Source organism: Microcebus murinus, chromosome 25 (assembly GCF_040939455.1).
Source record: "Microcebus murinus isolate Inina chromosome 25, M.murinus_Inina_mat1.0, whole genome shotgun sequence".
Lineage (NCBI taxonomy): Eukaryota > Metazoa > Chordata > Mammalia > Primates > Cheirogaleidae > Microcebus > Microcebus murinus.
In genome coordinates, this window is record NC_134128.1 from 5,993,337 (window position 1) to 6,014,598 (window position 21,262).

The following is a 21,262-nucleotide window of genomic DNA, read 5'->3' on the forward strand; positions in this document are numbered from 1 at the left end:
AACACAATGTTGCAAAACAAAGAGAAATTAAAACCCAAAGTCAGGGATCTGATTTCTAAAGCTCAAAACGGCAACTAAAAATAAGGATGGAGTTCTCCACAGTCAGTATTTCCTATAGGACTCAAAGCACAATTTATTAATAATTATTAATAATCTTTGGAACTAGAGTTCCAAAAACAGTTCATCAATTTAGGCAGAAATTCTCTAAGATAAGGGAATATATGCAGCAAGTACAAATGAGACTACTACTAAATAATAATGGACTCTTTGTTAATTTATTGAATGGCACACCTTAGGTTTAGGATTATTTAAAATTTTATATTCCTTGAGGTCAGGGGCCATAACTTATGTATGCATTTCTTTGTACACTCAGCACTGAATATGGTATTTTATACATATTGGGTATTTTGGTAAATAATTAATGATAAAAGTACTCTCTTAAAAGAATAAATTAACTGATCTATAAAATATAAATGTTTAGTTGAAAATAATATTCAACTCTATACATTACTCTTTATGCTCTCAAACCATGTATGCTTAAGGATTGATTCAAAATGGTATTTTTCAAGATGCTAGAAACAAACTAGAAAAATATATTAAGAACATAAGAAGCACAGTTGACTTTGGTACCTGTGGGCAAATCCGTTTAGAAACCTTGCTGTATGATAATTTGATTTGGAAATCTAAGTTCTGAGCAACTTGAAACATAAGTTGCTCTGCTTTGCTAAACTTTGAAAACTCTTAAAGATGGTACTGGGAACTTTTAGATAAAAACAAATATTAGGTCATTAAATATAAAATTCCCAACTTCAAATCAAAAGTTCAATTTATTACATCTCAAACAAGAAGCAGTACAATTAACCAAAATCAAACTCTCCATACAGTTTTGCCATCTTAACAGTAGCTTGTTTACATCAGCAGCAAAGAAGCCTGAAGAGCAAGTACCGTGTTTCCCCGAAAAGAAGACAGGGTCTTATATTTATTTTTCCTTAAGAAGACACCTTAGGGCTTATTTTCAGGGGATGCGTTATTCTCTCTGGGCTCAGTAGGAGACTGCTTACTGAAGCTTTTCCCCTATCCCCTGGTGTTTGTGGGTGGTGAGGTGAGAGAGGCCCACAGTGCTGAGTAAAACGGCAGCCACAGCTTTCCTTCTTCCCCCTGGGGACACACAATACCTAAAGCGGAGCGTTCTGCTCCTCACTTCACTGAGACTTTCCCCTCAAAGCCTCAGCTTGCAGCATGCACAGGATGGCCAGGACCTGACAGGGGGAGCCAACCTTGTGGGTGGGGCTGCCTGCACCTTTCCAGTCACCTCTGGGATAGTAGCTGTCACAATGGGGCAGATGAGAAGGGCTTCTCGTCTTCTTTACTGCTCTGCAAGGAAATGCATGGGTTGTGCAGATACGCTGGGTAGCCACGCCTATCACTAGGTCTTATTATCCGGGTAGGGCTTATATTGAGCAAATGCCTAGAAATCCTACTAGGGCTTATTTTATGGATAGGTCTTATTTTCGGGGAAACATAGTAGTGATAAAATTGCAAAAGGCCTTTTCCAAAACTTGTTGAGAATTGAATATTTTTCCTTGCAAGAAGTAGTCCAAAACCTGGAAGAAGTGGTAGGCAGTTGGGGCAAGGTCTAGTGAATACACGGTGGATGACAGAGAGTTTCTAAGTCCAGCTGCTCTAGTGTGAGCAGCACTGTTTGTGCAACATGTGGTCAAGCGTTATCTTGCAAGAGGATTGGCCTGTCTCTCTCTATGACCCATCTCAGTTGCTTAATCATAAGCATCCTCATCATTTCTTCCAATTGGTTGCAGTAGACATCCTCTGTAATCGATTGACGAAGCTTGATGAGGCTGCAGTGGATAAGACCAGCACTAGACCACCAAACAGACACTATTACCTTTTCTTGATGAATATTTGGTTTTGGACTGTGTTTTGGCACTTCATCTTTATCCAACCATTGTGTCAAACTCTTGCAATTGTCAAAAAGAATCAATTTTTCATCACATGTAACAATACAGTGTAGAAATGGTTCACCTTTATGTTGTGACAGCAAAGAAAGGCAAGCTATAAGATAATTTCTCTTCTGATGCTCATTTAATTCATGCAATACCTATCTATCCAGCTTCTTTACCTTGCTGATTTGTTTCAAATGGTCCAATATTGTTGGAATAGTAACATCAAGCCTTGCTGCTAATTCATGCATAGGTTGAGATGAATTTGTTTCCACTACAGCTTTTGGCTCATCATTATCCACCTTAGTAGCCAACGTGGCTCATTTTCAAGATTAAAACTACCAGAACAGAACTTTTCAAATCATCAGCACACTGTGCGTTTATTACCAAACACTTAATTGATATTCCCAGCTGTGGGCTCAGCATTCTTCCACGACAGAACTCATATTTGAAAATAATATGATTTTTTTTTACTTATCCATGGTTTTGCAAAAATTGGTCTAAAAAAAAAACCTTGAAATACAATCACAAGCCAAACCATGTATTTGAAAGAATAAGGATGTACCTTTGCAATAAAAATAAAACAAGAAGTGTCAAAGTGAAATGTCAGAGATATCAACTGTCAAACTTAGTACTTAAGGAAACCGGGCCTTTCATACTTAATAACCTAATACTTCCTGAAGATAAATGGCAAATATGTTGATCTATTAGTTTTGTCAATAGTAGCTCTTTAGTTCTGTATATGAGTGATCAAATACGCTGCCTTGAGCAAAAAATATAGAGAAGGACATTGGGAGAAGGTTACAGTGGCATTTACAGGACATAGGAGGAATCTAAAACATTCACCTAATAAAGAGGAGCATGCCAAAATAAATTGTGACAATTTGTGAACAGTATGTTAACTTATTTGCTTGCCTTAATTTTGTTTCAATGACAATAACATAAAACCTCTGAATAATTTTTATATATGTATAGTTTTAGATTTATATAAACTAGTAAAAGTATAAACCTTAGAATGGTTAAGTAAACTATAGTGCATTAATTCAATGGAATTCTATGTAACTATTAAAATTATGTTCAAGAAAACTATGTATGAAATTTAAAATGACCATAATTTCAAGTTTCTAGAAAAAGATCATATATACAGATATTTGTGTAAAAACTATAAAATGAAAAGAATTCAGTGAACAATAGAGTTTTCAGTGATATTTTAAAATCTACTTTTCTATACATTCCAAAGTTTGTTTAGGGACCATGTAATATTTTTATAATAAAAAATTTTAAAACAACATTCTTTAGATAGCAATAAATTCATTTTGTTAAGTGAATTTTTGCTCCTAAATCCTAAAGATTTAATTAACAATGCTATAATTATTGATAATTTTCCAACCTCTGAATTGAAACACAGATAATGTTCTGAAAATTATATTTTTGTAACTTTTGATTTTGATATAATTTAAAATTTGCAGAAAATCTACAATAGTACAAAGAAATCTAATATATTCTTTACCCAGCTTCACCAATTATGTACATTCTGTTGTATTTACTTTGTCATTCATATTCTCTTTTTTTTTTTTTTTTTTTTTGAGACAGAGTCTCGCTTTGTTGCCCAGGCTAGAGTGAGTGTCGTGGCGTCAGCCTCGCTCACAGCAACCTCCAACTCTTGGGCTCGAGCGATCCTTCTGTCTCAGCCTCCCGAGTAGCTGGGACTACAGGCATGCGCCACCATGCCCGGCTAATTTTATATATATATATCAGTTGGCCAATTAGTTTCTTTCTATTTATAGTAGAGACGAGGTCTCGCTCTTGCTCAGGCTGGTTTTGAACTCCTGACGTTGAGCAATCCGCCCGCCTCGGCCTCCCAGAGAGCTAGGATTACAGGCGTGAGCCACCGCGCCCGGCCTTCATATTCTCTTGATAGATGTTTATAAATTTATATGTATACTATTCTTTGTGAACCATCTGAGAGTAGGCTGAAGACAGTGTGTTCTTTTACTCATAAACACTGCAGTTTGTGTGTCTTAAGAGCATCCTCATACATTACCACATTATAATGATCAAAGTTGGGAAATTTAATATCAATATATTATCATCTATTTTATAGTCCATATTAAAATTTAATTGCTACAATTATGTTCTTTGGGGCTACTGATCCCCATCTGGGATGAAATCCAGGATCATGCATTGGATTTACCTGCTATATTTCTAGGCTCTGATCTGGAACAGTTCCTCAGCATTTCTTTGTTCTTTTTGACCTTGACATTTTTGAAGAGCACAGGCCAGTTATTTTGTGCAGCGCCCCTCAGTTTTGGTTTATCTCCTGCTTCTTCATGATTAGGTTCAGATTATTGATTCTGGGCAGGAATACCATAAAGGTAATGTTGCCATCAGTGTATTCATGTCAGGAGGCACGAGGAGTCAGTCTATCCCAGTAATTGATGATGCTAACTTTGATGACTTGGGAAGCAGGTGTGCCACAAGTTTCTTCACCACAGCTTACTTTTTTCTTTATAAATAGTAAATTTTAGAGACTTTGTCTTATTTTTTTGTCACAGTTTGCTAAATTTGGATATTTAAAGTTTTATTTTTTAACCTCATCCCTGAACAAAACAGTTATATAGAATATGTTTTAAATGTTACACTACATTCTTAAAATTTTATGATTTTGTATAAGTAATGCATCTTTACACAGGAAAAAAGAAAACACAGAGGCAAAATCAAAAATCATGAATAATTCCACCATGCAGGGAGAACAGTCACTAATATGTTATAAACAAACTTTCAGATATTCTGTCTATCACAGTGAGCTAATATGTGAACGACCGACGGTCAAATTTCCCTACTGGAGGTTTTTCTAATATTTGGAGAAATATTATTGTTAACTTCAGTAAATCTCTAATTAGTAGTCTAATAAAGTAAAATAATACAAATACGTTAAAAGAATAATAAAATAGATAAACAAGGGGGAAATATCTAATGTAATAATATTTCAGCCAGTGGGAGAAAAGGAAGATTTTTAGAGGACTGGAGTATTATATCTCAGAGCATAGCCAATTTTAGGATGAGGAGAACTGAAAAGATCTGAGATCTGGAAATATAGTCCTCTGATGGGAGGTGGAGCAGATACCAGCTTAAGGGAATGAAAATAGGGAGAATATTTTAGAAAAGGAATAAGCAGAATAAATACAAGCTTCCAAATAATGATGAAAATAATCTTTTTGAGCATTTTATATGTCATATATTATGATTAGAACTTTATATTTATAATTACTTCATTTAATCCTTCTAACAATTCTATAAAGCAGATGATATTATCCTAATTTTACATATGACATAAATGAAGGGTAGGAAAGTTATACAATTTGGCCAAGATCACAATGCAAGTGAGTAGTAGAGGTGGGATTTAACCCTAAGGCTTACTCCAAAGACCATGTGCTTAAATTATTATATACTATGAGTAGAAACTCAACTCTGAGGTTAGCAACCAGGGAAGTCCAACATGGCATGGGATGTGTCCCAGTAGTTGAAAAGAACATCGTCACAGATAACAAGGTAAATGCAAGAGTCAGTACTGCAAGTACACTGGAGCGCTGGGAACTCTACCACCGGCAACTAACCCCATCTGCCAGACACGCTCAGTGACGGGACTCTAATTCTTATGAACAGGACTAATGAAAGAAAATATGAAAACTGAAAATTAGGCAAATGCCTGAGGCAAAAACATAAGCATGGGCAATTAGATAGAGAATTTTTCTACTACAATTGGAGTAAAACTGATCGGACTAGGTTTTCATAATATAGCAAAAGTCTAGCTTTAGAACCAGACTACAAGGCTGAAGTCAGACCAGCAGCAAAAGTGACGATGCTGATTATGAGAATGTGATGTTCAATCTCTCTTAATCTATTCTAAGTGTTGGATTTGTTCTAGAGACTGATACTAAAGTCTGCAGAAAGCCAAACATCTCCAGCTCTCCAGCCATGAAACAGAGGAGGGAGAGAGAGGGTAGGACTCAAATGTGACAAAAAAAGGAGGCTCATCCCAGAGACAAATCAGCCTTGCTGAACGTTTTCCCTTTGAGAGCAGCGTCCCTATATCGAACCCTTTCAAAGAGCTTCCCTTCTTTTTCTTCCAAAACTACACACTTTTTAAGGTCCTAATTACTGTGTTGTCTTTATTTCCCTTCTCAAATGCTTATCATATCAGTAGCACTGGAGTGCAAAGTAGGGTTTGTCATTTTTATGTATGGGTCATTTGTAAGCTGGGATTTATCTGGAAATGTACAAGAGCCAAAGTCGATCCATAAGACAAAGGAAATAAGAGTGAAAGGAGGGTAGTATGTCCATGTGAAAGAGAAAAGTCTCACTGAAGACAGAATCCATACTAAGATACATGGATTTTATGAAGATGAGCTTGTCACAAGCTTATACTTCATCAGCCTGCAAGAGAACAACCTAAATTTGAAGAGACAGCTATACATCAGTACTTGGTTATTCCAAAATCCTGCTACTATCCAGATGTCAGATCCTATTAGCTCACATATGACCACCATTTCGAGAGAGATGCCAAGAACAAGGTCTCTGGGATGTCAGCACAATTTCAAATTATGTCATTTGAACATATCCTGTTGGTCTTTACAAGCCCTTTGTTTACTGTGGGTCTTGGTCTAAATAAAGATTTTTAAAACATTTTGAATTTTAACAGGATTTTTAGCAGTCATATTTACATTTTGTATAAGAGATCAGCACTACGACTTAGCTCTTCTCTCCAAAGGGCACATAAGACAATGAGAGATGCAGGAAATTTGGGGTCTTTTTTCTAGATTTACATCTAAATAATTAAGGGAATTTTATCTTTGCAGTATATCCTTCCTGTTTTCTTTGCCCCATTCTCCTTATGAAGCAACTCATTTCCTCCTGTTGCCTCTAACTACAAGTGTTCTTCCTTCCTATTGCCTTTCTCAGTGCAGCACTGGTTGCTACAGACATCTGCTGTCCTGTCTTCCTTCTGATCCACATAGAATTCATTCTCTAAAAGTTCTAGCTTAAGTCACTGGTTACTCTGATGTAATAAAATATTTGAGGTAAGGTGCTAATTACCAATGTTGCTTAAGGATTATCTCCTTACATGTATCATTAATGTTTGTTTATATATGTATGTATATATATATTTATATTCATGTATTTAATTACATCTATTGAACACTTATTATATGTTATGTGCTGCGGTAGCAGTTTTACATATGTTAGCTCATATTTTGCATCTCCAATGCCTTCTTTGCCTTTGACCCTGGGGTACATATGGTCATTCCTTATTTCGTGGATACCTTCTCAAAAAAGTATGAAAATAACTGCTCATATAATTTGCCTGGATACTATGATTAAAAGACTTAATACATTAAAACACAGAGACATGTATATTCTAATGATGAACCAAAAATATACAAAAAAATTTTTGGATACTTCTTGGTTGATGACTGACCCTAGTGAGTTATATAGCTCATGTTGCTGGTCAGCTTACTGTTTTCTTTCTTTAAGACAAGAAGTTATTAATGCTGGATTTTCATGCAACTTGACAAGGCCATCAGGAAAGATATTTTTGGTCAAAGAGCACTTTACTGGATTAAATTATAACATGTAGCTAGCTTTCTGCTCTGTCATTGAGAAAGGTCAGTCCTAGTTAAGTATGTGGTGAAGTCAAAGCTGAGTCCATGCTAAATTCATCTATAGATCATCTTTCTGAAAACTGCGGCCTTTTTTCCATGGCTGCAAAGTATATAACATGGAGTTAGACTCAGGCAGAGAAGCAGCCGTTTCTTAGAGTGTAGGTCCAGTAAAAAACACTGGCTTTTAAAATAAGGAAGAAAGTAGGAGTGTGCAAATTAAATAAAGATAAGTTGTTAAAGGTTAACCAGTTTCTCCTAGTGGTGTTATAAGCAAATGGCATAGTCATCCTCTGATTCTACAATATTTAGATGTTTTATTTCAGTCACATAGTGGGAGCTGAGAACAAATGTGGGTAAACCAGATACAAAATACCTTCACAGAACATAAGCTAAAACCTTTTCCCTTAATCCTTCAGTGTTGAATCATATGTTATGTCTGGACCATAAACGTGAAGAATGCCAAAGTAGCTCTGGTGTCAGCATGGTTTGGTACACACACATACACACACACAAAGCATAACCATCCTGAAGATATATTATCATCATTGCTCTGGTTTGTTTCCTATTGCTACATAATAAATTACCAAAACTTTAGGGGTTTAAATGTCTATATATTATTTCCCAATTTCTGTGAAATAGCAGTCTTAGCACAGGATAACTGGGTTCTCTGCTTGGGGCTTCATTAGGCTGAAATCAAGATTTTGGGTAGGCTGCATTCTCATCTAGAGCTCAGGATTCTCTTCTGAGGGTATTGAGGCTGCTGAAAGAATTTCCTTCCTTGCATTTATAAAAGTGAGGTCCCTGTTTTCTCACGGGCTGTCAGAGGAGTTTACTATCAGCTCTTAGAGGCTGCCCTCAGGCCCTAACCACATGGCCCTCTTTCTTACTTCTTCAAAGCCAGCAGATTTATTCATTCATTCTCTCTCTCTCTCTTTCTCTCTCTCTGTCTCCTCTCTCGCTCCAGTATGCTATGATGCAGTCTTAGGTATTATTAATACTATGTAATCACAAGAGTGACCATATCATTACATTTGCTATATAACATAGCCTAAGCAAGGAAATGACTATCACATTCTATTTATAGGTCCCACCCACACTTAAGGGGAGGGGATTATAGAGTACATGTAGAAGCAGAATCTGGGAGGCCATCTTAAAACTCTGTTTATAACATCTTTGTTATTCAGAACAAAGCCTGAACTCCAAAATGTATAACCAAGGAGAAAGAAAAATGTTCCTCACCTTTGGAATTTAGAAGTTAAATCTATAAAAATCTACCACAATTCCCAGAGGAAGACAGACAGCCAGGTCTCAATCTCAATGTAACCTTTGAACTATGCCTAGTAGAAATGCAAATTCTTATAGAAACAAATAATAGGTCTGACAAAGATTTATGAATAACTATCTAAAAGAAACCTATACTCCAGTTTTAGCAACCCCAAACCCTAACTTCCCATGAAGCCATCCGCTTTTACCCCATACTCTTTCTTCTTAGTTATTATATCCAACAACTAGCTACAAGGCGTTGTGGCAACACTGCATTCTCTATAGATAGAATAAAACTCAATACTCAAATCATCTCTGACATTGTCTGCAGTAGGAATAGAATAACCAGATTACCAAATTTTGATTCTGGAGTACAAACCCTGTATAATCCAATTCCCTTTGAATGTGTGTAGACCTATAAATATGATGGGATATTCTCTCCTTTGCTTAGGTTCACTATATGGCAAAGTGATGGGACAGTCATTTTGTTATATAAGACTCTGTCTCAGCAGGCTGGGAAGATTGTCCTGGTAGCTTGAAGAAGTGAGCACCCATGTTGTAAGAGGGCCATATGGCTGGGCCTTAAGGCAACTATTACGAGCTAAGAGTGACCCCAGGCTGGTACCTAACCTGATCATGGGGACCTCAGGTCTACAACTGCAAGAAACTGAATCCATTCAACAATCTGAAGAGAAGGACCCTGAGCCTCAGAGATCATATCCCAGGTGACACCTTGATTTTAGCCAGGTAAGCCCTTCAGCAGAAGACCCATCTAACCCATGACTAGAAACCTGATCAATGGAAACTATATAATAAGGAATTTGTACTGCTTTAAGTTGCTCACTTTTATAAGAGTAAGCTTTTATGAAGCACAAAAAACATACACACAAATTAATAAATATGTAAACGAACTAAACAAACTGGCAAAATTAGTTTTAGGGAATTTCTGTGGCAATACACTGCTCAATAACTGAATCTTCATTTGTCTTACTCGGTAGCTACAATATTCTCAAGCTTTTAAAATGTATTCAAAACTAAAATATACCTAAAATTGAGCACATATTTTTATGGTACTCCAGAGCACTGCAGATAACAAACCAAAACTAAAACTCCTTAAGTGATAAAAGAATGCCAGACCAGTAGGGATTTAACCATATAACTCCAACAAGGATGAAGAAAAATCTTAGTAAGTAATAATGATACATGTTACTTGTATACATATATGTGCATAGAAACGAAGGGAACTTACTCTGAAAGTTGTTCACCGAGAAGACTCGAGGATGATAGAATCCTGCTTTGCAAATGCACTGATAGGCTCCCAGTACGAATCCTAGGCCTTTGATCGGCATACACTAGGTAAAAGAAAAGACACCAACATGGTTCATCATAGCTTATTTCACAGTATGAAGACTCACAGATATCACTGCAAATGGTAACAGAAATAACACACTTTCCAGAAATAAAATATCTCTTTTTTGAACCTTTATTTTAGGTTTGTTTGCCAACAGACATTTTTTTTAGAAGTAGCAAATTAAGTTTCCTTTCTAAATATATGCCATTACAGCTGCAGTTGCCACACATCTTTAACTCACTCAGTTGCCACAGTGAGTAATTACTAGACACAGTTCTTGTTTTAATGCCTCACATTTCAACTTACTGCTTTAAAAAATATTTCCAGGCCTATAAAAATATTTTTAAAGTGCTTCCATAATAAATATTTCTATCAAAGCAAAGGTAGGTAGATAAGGAGATAAACAGACACATCAAATTTAACATGTGAAAATTGCTTTTATGAATTAAATAGTCATAAATTTCACCCTTAAATCAAAATAACACAAACTGATGGAATAATAAAATAAGTAAATTCTAAAATGTAACTTTAGAAAAGAAAAATAAAGACGAATTAATAACCCATGGGCTATTGACCTAAAATCTGTTTAATAGATAAATATTCTACATATATATAGAAAGAAGAAAAACAATGATCAGCTTTTCAAATATATCACAACAATAGACATCTCCCCAAAACTTAGTCTTGGCTTCTTTCAAGGATATAATTTAACCCAAGAAAAATTTGGCATAACATATTTCATTTTTTCTATACTTCACTGTATGGTAACTTCTAACTATGACTACTACACGTGTATCAATAAAACAGGGGTGTTTCAAGAATTTCATCAACACTGAAATTTCTTTTCCAATATCTCTCTACCAAAATCCCAACTCTCTGCCTTTTTGTCATTATAATCTATTAAAGAAACTTAGGATCTAGTGGACTTAAAAATTATAAGATGTATCTCTGGATACAGAAACCCCAGGGAAAAAATTCTGAATAATTTAAATAATAATTCCACAATATAAGATTCATATTAGCATCAAGATCATTATATATCATGAAAACACCAGCAAATAGAAAAGTATTTAGATAATAAGAGCTAATTACATGTTCTAAAGTCAGAAATACAGTAAGAAATCTTTGAAAAAGAGCTTTTTAAAGGACCTTGAATATTTTATTTCATTAATACACATTTTTTGCAACCAATACATCCTTATATCCAACTACATCCTGCAATTGATAAATGTTTTAACCCATAGGAAAATAAAATGGCAAGAGTACCATCAATTCAAGTGAGGTGGCAAGTATTTACAAAATTACTGCTATGTGCCTAGAGAATTCCTACAAAACCTAATTTAAAAAACACATACTACTTATAAACATACAGTTATATAATAGGCCAACTCAACATTCTAAACTATGTAAATAAAATGGCAATTATAACATTTACTTGGAGAAACACTAGTGTTATGGAAAAAGCATATTATTTGTGATCAGCCAAAAATGTAGATTTGAATTCTGACATTATCACTTCCCAATCACATGAATTTGTGCTGTTCTCTTAAGCTCTCTGAGCCTTATTTATTTATTTCTTTAATTTGTAAGGATGATCATTCAGCTGGATTTAGATATAGTTTGAACACGGCAGAGCTACCAAGCTATCCTAATGAGTTAAATACAGGACATATGAGGAAGAAAAAAATAAAAGATGATTCCACGGTTTTGGGCCTGAGCAACCTTGATAATGAAGTTGTCATCAACTGATTTGGGTAATGGGTGTAGGTAGAATAGATTTGGGGAAAAGATCAGAAGTTCAGTTTTTTAAACATTAAGCATGAAATGTCTATTTGAAATTTAATTCTAGATCTCAAATAGGCAGTTTGATAAACTAGTACGGAGTTTAGGAAAGATGTCTGGGCTGTATAACTTGGGACTCATTTGCATAAAGATGATAAATAAAGCCATGAGATCCAATAAGACTAAGTCACAAAGCAGTGCCTATAGGCAGTGAAGGAAACGGGTCCAACGATGTGAGAGTAATCTGGTTGCAACATCTGTCACCACACTGATTGCCAATGTTGATTCAGCTAACCTGGCTGACTGGGCAGGTGTCCTTATCCTTCCTCATCTCTCCATGTGTCCCTCTTGAAGCTGCTTGCTAGGTCAAAGAAGACCATCAGTCAAGGTTACACAAGGAGCTGTGCCCCCATGTGAGAATCTTCAAACATTCTGTCAAAGAAATAGGTCCAATTGGTGAGACTATGGACACTCCAGTGTTAAAAAGTTAGGCAGAGAGGAAGAACCGAAGGACACTGAGAAGAGCAATTCAATGGGGAATCATTACTTCATTAACTACATCACATACTATGAAGATAACATGTGGAATTTGTTGTGAGTTACATTTATTAAACATCCATCTGGCAAGGATTTATCGAGGTAAGCTAAGTCTTAGATACTAAAAACACATTCAAAGTACAAAGTATTTAAGTACTTTAAATATTTTGCCTCACTGGAATTCAGAGGCTAACGCTATTCATTGAAACAGCACTAATTTTCTGATGATATGACAGCACTACAACAGTGACTACACATACTCAGGGCAGATCTGAAAGTCTACTGGAATAAAAGTATCTCTCTACTATAAATTAACTCTAGAGCTAACATAAAAAATAAAAGTTTTCAAAAGCTAGTTGATTAGATAAATAGCACCAGATAAAAAGGCCCTTGAACTTAAAAAAAAAAAAAAAAAAACTTTCTAATTTTATTATGGAAAATATAGCAACATTAATTAGTTACTTCAAACTTTTAGTTCTATTCTTAAATTATCCATTTTCTCAAAGGACAGAAAGAAACTTTGGGTCAGTTAAAAATCAATAAAAGTGTACCATCTTGCTGTACTCAGACAACCTCTCCAAGACAGCGGGGCCTGCATGGAACCTAATGTGCTATCGCTTGTGTACACTTGCCTTGAAGTATACACATGACCTTGGCTTATTTTTAATTAAGGATTATAAATGTGGTATTAACTTGGCATACTTTATTGTTCCACCTGCCAAAACCATTCCCTAGCTACCAGATCCCTGTTACCTCCCAACCAAAATTATATACTTTTCAGATTAGGAAATTAGTTTAGTCAATCTAGTCTCTAAAAAAATCCTTGTAAATATAGGGACTACTCAACTAATGTTTACCCTCATTTGGACTGAGGAGCTGCTTTTTAAGCAGCACTTCTTCCATGAGGGTAGCTTTTCCATGAGTAGTCTTTGATAAAAATATAAAAATTAAGAGTTTTGGTACACATGTGAGTGAGGCAGCTGCTCACAATTTTGGATGTCCTCTTTGATGAACCTTACCCAAGCCATCAGGAGAGCTTTACTACAGAGAGCCCTTGAGAATCTATAATCAAATCCACGTTCCTAGGAGTAGACCGGACCCAGATGCGTAAGAGATGGTGTCAAGGGTTTAGATTAAAATGTATAAATTCCTAGAAACATACAACCTACCAATATTGAATTATAAAGAATAAAAAAACTGAACCTATCCATAACAAGAAGATTTAATTAGTAATCAAAAACCTCCCAAGAAAAAAGTGTCCAGAACCAGATGGTTTCACTGGAAAATTATACTTAAACATTTAAAATAGAATTAACACAAATCTTCCTCAAAGTCTTCCCCCCCAAAAAAAAAAATCAAAGAGGAGGAAATACTTCCAAACTCATATAACAAGGCCAGAATTACCCTTATATCAAAACCAGACAAATATACTGCAAAAAAATAAAGTAACAAATATTTCTAATGAATACTGATGCAAAATCCTCAACAAAGGATTTTGTTGAATTTGAAAACCAAATTCATTAGCACATTAAAAGGACTATACATCATGAACAAGTGGTATTTATTCCTGGAATGCAAGGATGGCTTAATATATCAATCAGTATAGTATACCATATTAACAGAATGAACACAAAACCAAATGATCATCTCAAGTGATGCAAAGAAAGCATGTGACAAAATTTAACAGCCTTTTATGATAAAATGCTCAACAAACTAGGAATAGAAGGAAATTACCTCAACATATTAAAGGTGATATGTAAAGCCCACAGCTAACAGCATACTCAATAGTGAATAACTCAAAGCTTTTTCTCTAAGCTCCTGGGCAAAGTAAGAATACTCACTCTCACCACTTTTATTCAACATAGTACTAGAAGTCCTAGCCAGGGCAATTAGTCAAGAAAAAACTAAAAGGCATCCAAAAAGGAAAGGGAATAGTAAAACTATCTCTGTTTGCAGATGACATGATTTTATATGTAGAAAACCTTAAAATTACACACAGAAAAAAACTGCTATAACTAATAAACATATGCAGCAAAGTTGCAGGATACAAAATCAACACCCCTAAATTGTTTCTATACATTAACAATACATAATCCAAAAGGAAAATTAAAACAATCTCATTTACAAAAACATCAAGAAGAATAAAATAATTAGGATTAAATTAACTAAAAAGGTGAAAGAAGTACACACTAAAAACTACAAAATTACAAAACATTGCTGGAAGAAATTAGAGAAGACACAAATAAATGGAATGATAACCAGTGTTCACCGGAACACTGGATTAGAAAGCTTAATATTGTTAAAATATCCATATTATCCAAAGCAATCCATGGATTCAATGAAATTCTTATCAAAATCCCAATGGCATTTTTTGCAGAAAAAATGGAAATCCCAATGGCATTTTTTGCAAAAAAAATTTATGTACTTTTTTTATAGAAAAAAGTCCATAAATTCATATGGAATCTTAAGGAACTCAAATAGCCAAAACAATCTTGAAAAAGGAAATAAAGTTTGAAATCATATTTCCTGATTTCAAAACATATTACAAAACTACAGTAATCAAAACAGTGTGATACTGACATAAAGACAGATCTATAGACCAATGGAGTAAAATAGCCCAGAAATAAACCAGAAATAAATGATCTTCCACAAGGGTGCCAAGACTGCTCATTGGGGACAGGACAGTTTCTTCAACAAATGGTGTTAAGAAACCTGAATATCCACATGCAAAAGAATGAAGTTGTATTTTTACCTAGCACCATATACAAAACTTAACTCAAAATGAGTTAAGACCAAAACATAAGACATAAAACTATAAAGAAAAATGGGAAAACCTTCATGACCTTAAATTTGGGAATTATTTCTTACATACAATACCAAAACCACAACAAGCAAAGCCAAAAATAGACAAATGGGAATACACTGAACTTAAAAACTTCTGTGCATCAAATAATACAATCAACAAAATGAAGAGGCAACCTACAGAATGGGAGAGTGTATTTGCAAACCATATATCTGATAAGGGGCTAATATCTAGAATATATAAAGAACTCTAAAACTCAATGACAAAAAAACCAAATAATCCTATTTTAAGTAGCCAAATGTCTCTAAAGAAGATGCATAAATGTCCAACAAGCAAATGAAAAAATGCTAGACACTAAAGAAATGCAAATCAAAACCATAATGAGATATCACCTGATACCCATTAGGATGGCTACTATAGAAAAAACAAAGTTACAAATGTTACTAGGATGTGAAGAAACTGGAACTCTTATACACTGTTGGTGGGAATATCCAATGGTGTAGCCACTATGGAAAACAGTATGAAGGTTCCTCAAAAAATTAAAAATAGAATTACCATATGATCCTGCAATCCCAGTTCTCAGTATGTATCCAAAATAACTGAAAGTATGGTCACAAAGAGATAGTTGCAAAACCATGTTCATAGCAGCACTATTTACAATAGCCAAGAGGTCTAAGTAACACAAGTATCCATCAATGAATGAATAAATAAACAAAACATGGTATACAGAAACAATGGAATATTATTCAGACTTAAAACGAAAGGAAATCGTATCATATGCTACATTATGGTTGAATGTTGAGGACATTATGCTAAGTGAAATAAGCCAATCACAAAAAGACAAATATTGTATAATTCCATTTATATGTGATATCTCAAGTAGATAAACTCATAAAAATAAAAAGTAGAATGGTAGTGGGGCTAGTGGCAACGGGCAATGGGGAGTTGTTCAATGGGTCCAGAGTTTCAATTTTGCAAGATGAAAAATTTCTAGAGGTCTGTTACACAAAGATGTGAATATAACTAACATTAATGAACAGGTAAATAGGTTAAGATGGTCAAATCTTATGTGTTTTTTACAATAATTATATATTTTTAAAAATTCAGAGGAAAATAGTTTTTCTTCCTCAAAGATGTGTACGCAGACATTAAAGGTCCTACTGCAATCGGCATGGCATGTAATTCATCTCACATGCCACGGATTACCAATTCCAGGTAAACATAATTTCAGAACAAAACCTGGCCAGTTTGACAGTAATGAATATTTTATATGGAGGTATTACTGAGCAGTGTAAAGGCTAAAAAGAAAGCTAAAATGAGATATGGATAATGGAAGTCTTCTTTGGCATTTAACAGAAACAATACTTCTGCCTAAAAATCACATTTACACATAATTCTGAAGAAAAATTAGTTGGGGACGGAAGGAAGAGGCAAAAAACCAGTTCAAATACAGTAAAGTTTATGTAACTCAAAATCCTCTAGTAATGGACCTTTAAATGTCCTCCTTAAAATTTCATTTTAGAATCTTCATAAGATGCAAAATGCTTTTGGATTCTCTAAACTGAACACCATGATTAGAATTTAACATCTTTTTCATGAGTTAAAATCATTGCTTTGAACAATATGTACTGAATTGTGCTGAAATTCACTAATGTCCTCTGGAGCTACTGAAGGTTTATGACTGATTTCTCAAACACTAAATATCCCAGACTGCTGTACCTTTTGTCCTCTTATGCTTACTTTTTATGTTTTTTTTCCTTTATTTTGAGCTGCCAGCTGTCATATTTTAATCCTAAAATACACACTTACGTCTACGAGTGTCTTTGCCCCTTCTGAACTTTGGTTATAATCATCTGTATACCTGAAAACTAGATCACCAAACTTGCAAAGTAAAAGTATATGAGACAAATAATATAGTAAGAGAAAACAAGATAACAAATAGTTAATATTTACTGAGTATTTACTATATGCCAGGCATTGCTACACATGTATTAACTCAATGTTATATCAACTCTATTATTATTTGCATTTTAAAGATGAGAAGATTAAGGTATAGACTGCTAAAGTCATTTCCCCAAAACCACATAGCTAGCAACTGGCAGAATTAGGATCTAACCCCAGAGGACTGCCTCCAAAGAGAGTAAACACTTCTTTCAGGGAAGTGTGAGTTCATAACTGTATTCCATAAACATGGAGCAGATACATGGTCACTTTAGAATCTATTTTGATTGTTTCAAGACTTTTCTGTTCTTCTTGGGTTTCAGGCAGTATTTCAGATGGATCGGTTTGCTACATCATTAAGCTTTAAATAAGTGAAGGTTATTAATTTAAAAATTTCCACATGAAATATATTTTAAGAAGTAAAATCCTTAAGTTCCCCACCTGTTATAAATTTTAAAAACATATCTCTCCCTTTCCAATGCAGAATTCCTCAACTCAGATCTTAAGAAACAAATCTTCACTGTGGGACATACAAGTGGACCATCTCTTCTCTGCCTGAATTTCCTGAAAACAAAAGCCCCTGCTGTGCCTAAGTGGAATCCCAGCAATGGAAAGGAAGGGGTTTCTATGGCAGTCCAGTTTATCACTCCATTTTCACTTTCATAGTGAATACATGGCTCTTCTCTGCTTTGACAGAAGACTTACCTAATTCCAGAAAGTTTTCTGTTATATTGAATTTGCTGAGCCTTATCCAAAGGCAGATGGCAACACCACAGAGGCATTAAGAAAGATGAAGCGCTTGCCACTGGCAAGATGAAGTGGTAACTGAGGTCTCTACATTTTAAAAAAACAACAGCTTTTATTATGTTTTTTCCTTCTTTGGAACTTGAGAAGAAATAACTTTACAATGTTGAACCTGCTAATTTGGGAGTGGCTTGGGGGGACCTCGTACTAAAACAGTACCAACTCAATTATACTAACGTCTACTGGCTTCTGTCCCACAACTATCTGCAAGTTTATTAAAGGGAAAAAAAAAGAACACTCAGAGGAAATCTAAAAGGCCTCCAGGCAATGACAGGGTTCACATCACCCACATATTTCATCAACCAACTTCTAAGAAAACAAGAACTCATGAATAACAAATAATGCAGTATTTCACCAGGGAGGAAAAAAAAAAACACTACGTCTTATCTCTATTATTCAGCAACTGTCAAAACCCAGTTTAAAAAGCATGATAAACTGGGACAGGGTTGGAAGGCAGAGGGGAGGAAGTTTTCTTTTAGGAGATAATTAAAATTAAAAAAAGAAACGGTTTTCTATTATTAATTTTTGAAATATTCTTATTATATTCAATGGAGCTAGCTCTCACAAAACAGAGCTAAGGTATAGCAACACGGCATCTGCTTCAGACACATCATAAGTCTGCAAACTTCACGCTGACACACAGCAAGATGCTTTGTGGGGGATGAAACTGACTCAGGAAAATGTCAGAATTACATCTCGCTGAGTGAGCAAGCCCGATTTTCTAGACCCTCCTACAGAAATAGCCCCAAAGGCTTGATAGATGTAAATTCTTTGTATGTTCAACACTTTTAAAAAATGAAACTCTGCCCTCCACTAAACCACAAACTCACTATGATGCATCTACGCCCTATTTGACACCCCCGGCTCCCTATGGTTGCAGTTCATAAGCACTGGGGACTTCGTTTTCATCCTTGACTGAATTCAGCTCTTGCTCACTGAACCCTGTTCGCTATTTGCTGCAGCAACAAAGAACAAAGTCATGGTCTGGCTCTCAGAGAGCTTACATCCCACAAGCACAAAAGAAAACTCAGACCTGCTATAAATATGCTCTACCCTATTTGCAACTACAGGGCTTCATGTGTGCTTTGTTCATTTTGAGTAGTCCATCTTTAGATATTTTTCTAACATAAATTGTTGCCTAAAATACAAAATGCTGTACTAAGAACAAAAATTAACATGAATAATATCTTCGAATTCAAGATGAAGTTAAATAAAATATTTTTAAATGTTAATTAAAGCCATGAGACAGAAACTCCCTCAACTACCTTTGAATGAGCTAACATATCTACCTGAATCTATAACCACAGTCTCATGCTAAAATAGAAAATATATTCCTTCTCCTCATTTAAAGCTACTTAATGCCCCTGCTTGTACTCTGGATCCAATATCCTTACACATGTTCCCAGTGACTTTGTCTACCAATAACACCCCCTTCTCTTGTTCAACCTTTTCCTCTTTACTAGCAACTTTCTTCATTAGTAACTATGCAAAAATTTCAGCCATATTTTAAAAAGTAACAAAAGCAAAGTTCCCTCAACCCTAAATTCACTGCTAGTTACTACCCAAACTTTGAAGGATTTATCTACACTCATTATTGACATTTCCTTATCTCCCATTCACGCAAAGCAGAGCACTCTGGCTCTCCTTACCCTTGCTTGCTCCAGTGAACTGATCTTGTCAAAGCCACAGGAAATGTTTGTGTCATTAAGATTAGTAACTATTTTAAGGTTGTATCTTTTTTTTTTTTTAAAGACAGAGGGTCTAACTCTGTCATCCACCATGCTGGAGTGCAGTGCCATGATCAAAGCTCACTGCAGTCTCAAACTCCTGGGCTCAAGAAATCCTCCCACCTCAGCCTCCCGAGTAGCTTCGATATAGGCACACATCAGCACTCCTGGCTAATCTTTTTTGTTTTTTTAGAGATGAGGAAAAATGAATAACTACATTATATACATCAATTTACACAACTCTAATAAAAATATCAAGAAATGCCAGTTGTAGAAGAATACATATAATATTTCAGTCTTAAAAAAACTCAAAATGTAAAATTTTCACAAAGTAGAGTTTAGGATATATACTATTAATATAAGAATAGAAGTAACGAACATAAAATTCAGAGTAATGGTTAACTTTTGGTGGGGGAGAGAAGTATAGGATAAAGGAGGAGCACACAGAGGGTTTCTAAGATACCTGTAACAATCTTTCTTAAGCTGGATAGTAGGCTCGGTCTTCTTCACTGCAATGTCCCCAGATCCTAGGGGTCCAGCACATAGTAAGAGCTCAATAAATATTAATGAAATGAGGGAAGGAAGGAAGAAAATAGACCTCAGTTTTTGGCTGTGATACAATAGCTTGTAGCAAGCTGAAGTTCCCACCAAAAACAACTAAGGCATCTGGATAAAATACAACAGAAAATAAAATAAAGAAGAGATAAGAGAAGGAAAAAGAAACCTTTGTGGAGGCATCAAAAGCTGCCATTGAAGCCAAAATTGACATCCTAAGATCCAAGAAAGAAGGAAAGTACACAGAAGTTCTGCATTTTGCATTTCTTTATCAAACTGAGTATTTCATGGTATGAGTCACTGAGGGAAGACTGAGAATCCAGACAGATGTAAGCTAGTAAGAAGCAGAGATGCCAGCAAAGCACTGGCACTCTCGCAGGCACGAGAAGAAAAAACTCAAGTTTGGGGCTAAAAAAATACTCAGGCCTCAAGTAGATAAAAACCCAGGGAGAAGAGAAGTACAAAGAAATTAAACTAATCCTCAAAAAAATTTTTGTTGAATTCTTACTCTGCCTAGGATAAAAGTTTAAGAAGCAAAGCAGAAAGTGAAGAGAAACAGAGTTGAGGGGTGTGTGCAGCATTACAATGCTAAGAAGACTATATTGGAGTTTAGGACCTTCCATGGTTGAAGGGCCCTATTAAACAACCCAGGTTTTCAGTGAGACCCCCCCTAGAAGTAAGAGTGAATAAAAAAGGTAGTCTGAGCCTTTCATAGATTGTTGTCCATCATTGGAACAACTAAATCCTTGCTTGGAAGAAAGTGATATGTCCCTATCAGTTACTACCAGAGATAATATAAAGCACCTCTAGAAGAAAAGAATGTATCCAGAACCACTATAAGAATACAATATCTGACATTCAATCTCAAATTACCAAAC

General features: G+C 35.1%; 1 protein-coding gene across 1 annotated transcript in view; it reads right to left on the bottom strand.

The window, feature by feature from the left end:
• GPR158 (G protein-coupled receptor 158) overlaps nt 1–21,262 on the bottom strand; it is a 349,181-nt gene that overhangs the window by 160,546 nt on the left and 167,373 nt on the right. Inside the window, exon 3 of the mRNA XM_012777345.3 lies at nt 10,134–10,236. Coding sequence (XP_012632799.2) covers nt 10,134–10,236 — 103 coding nt within the window. The remainder of the gene's footprint in view (nt 1–10,133; nt 10,237–21,262) is intronic.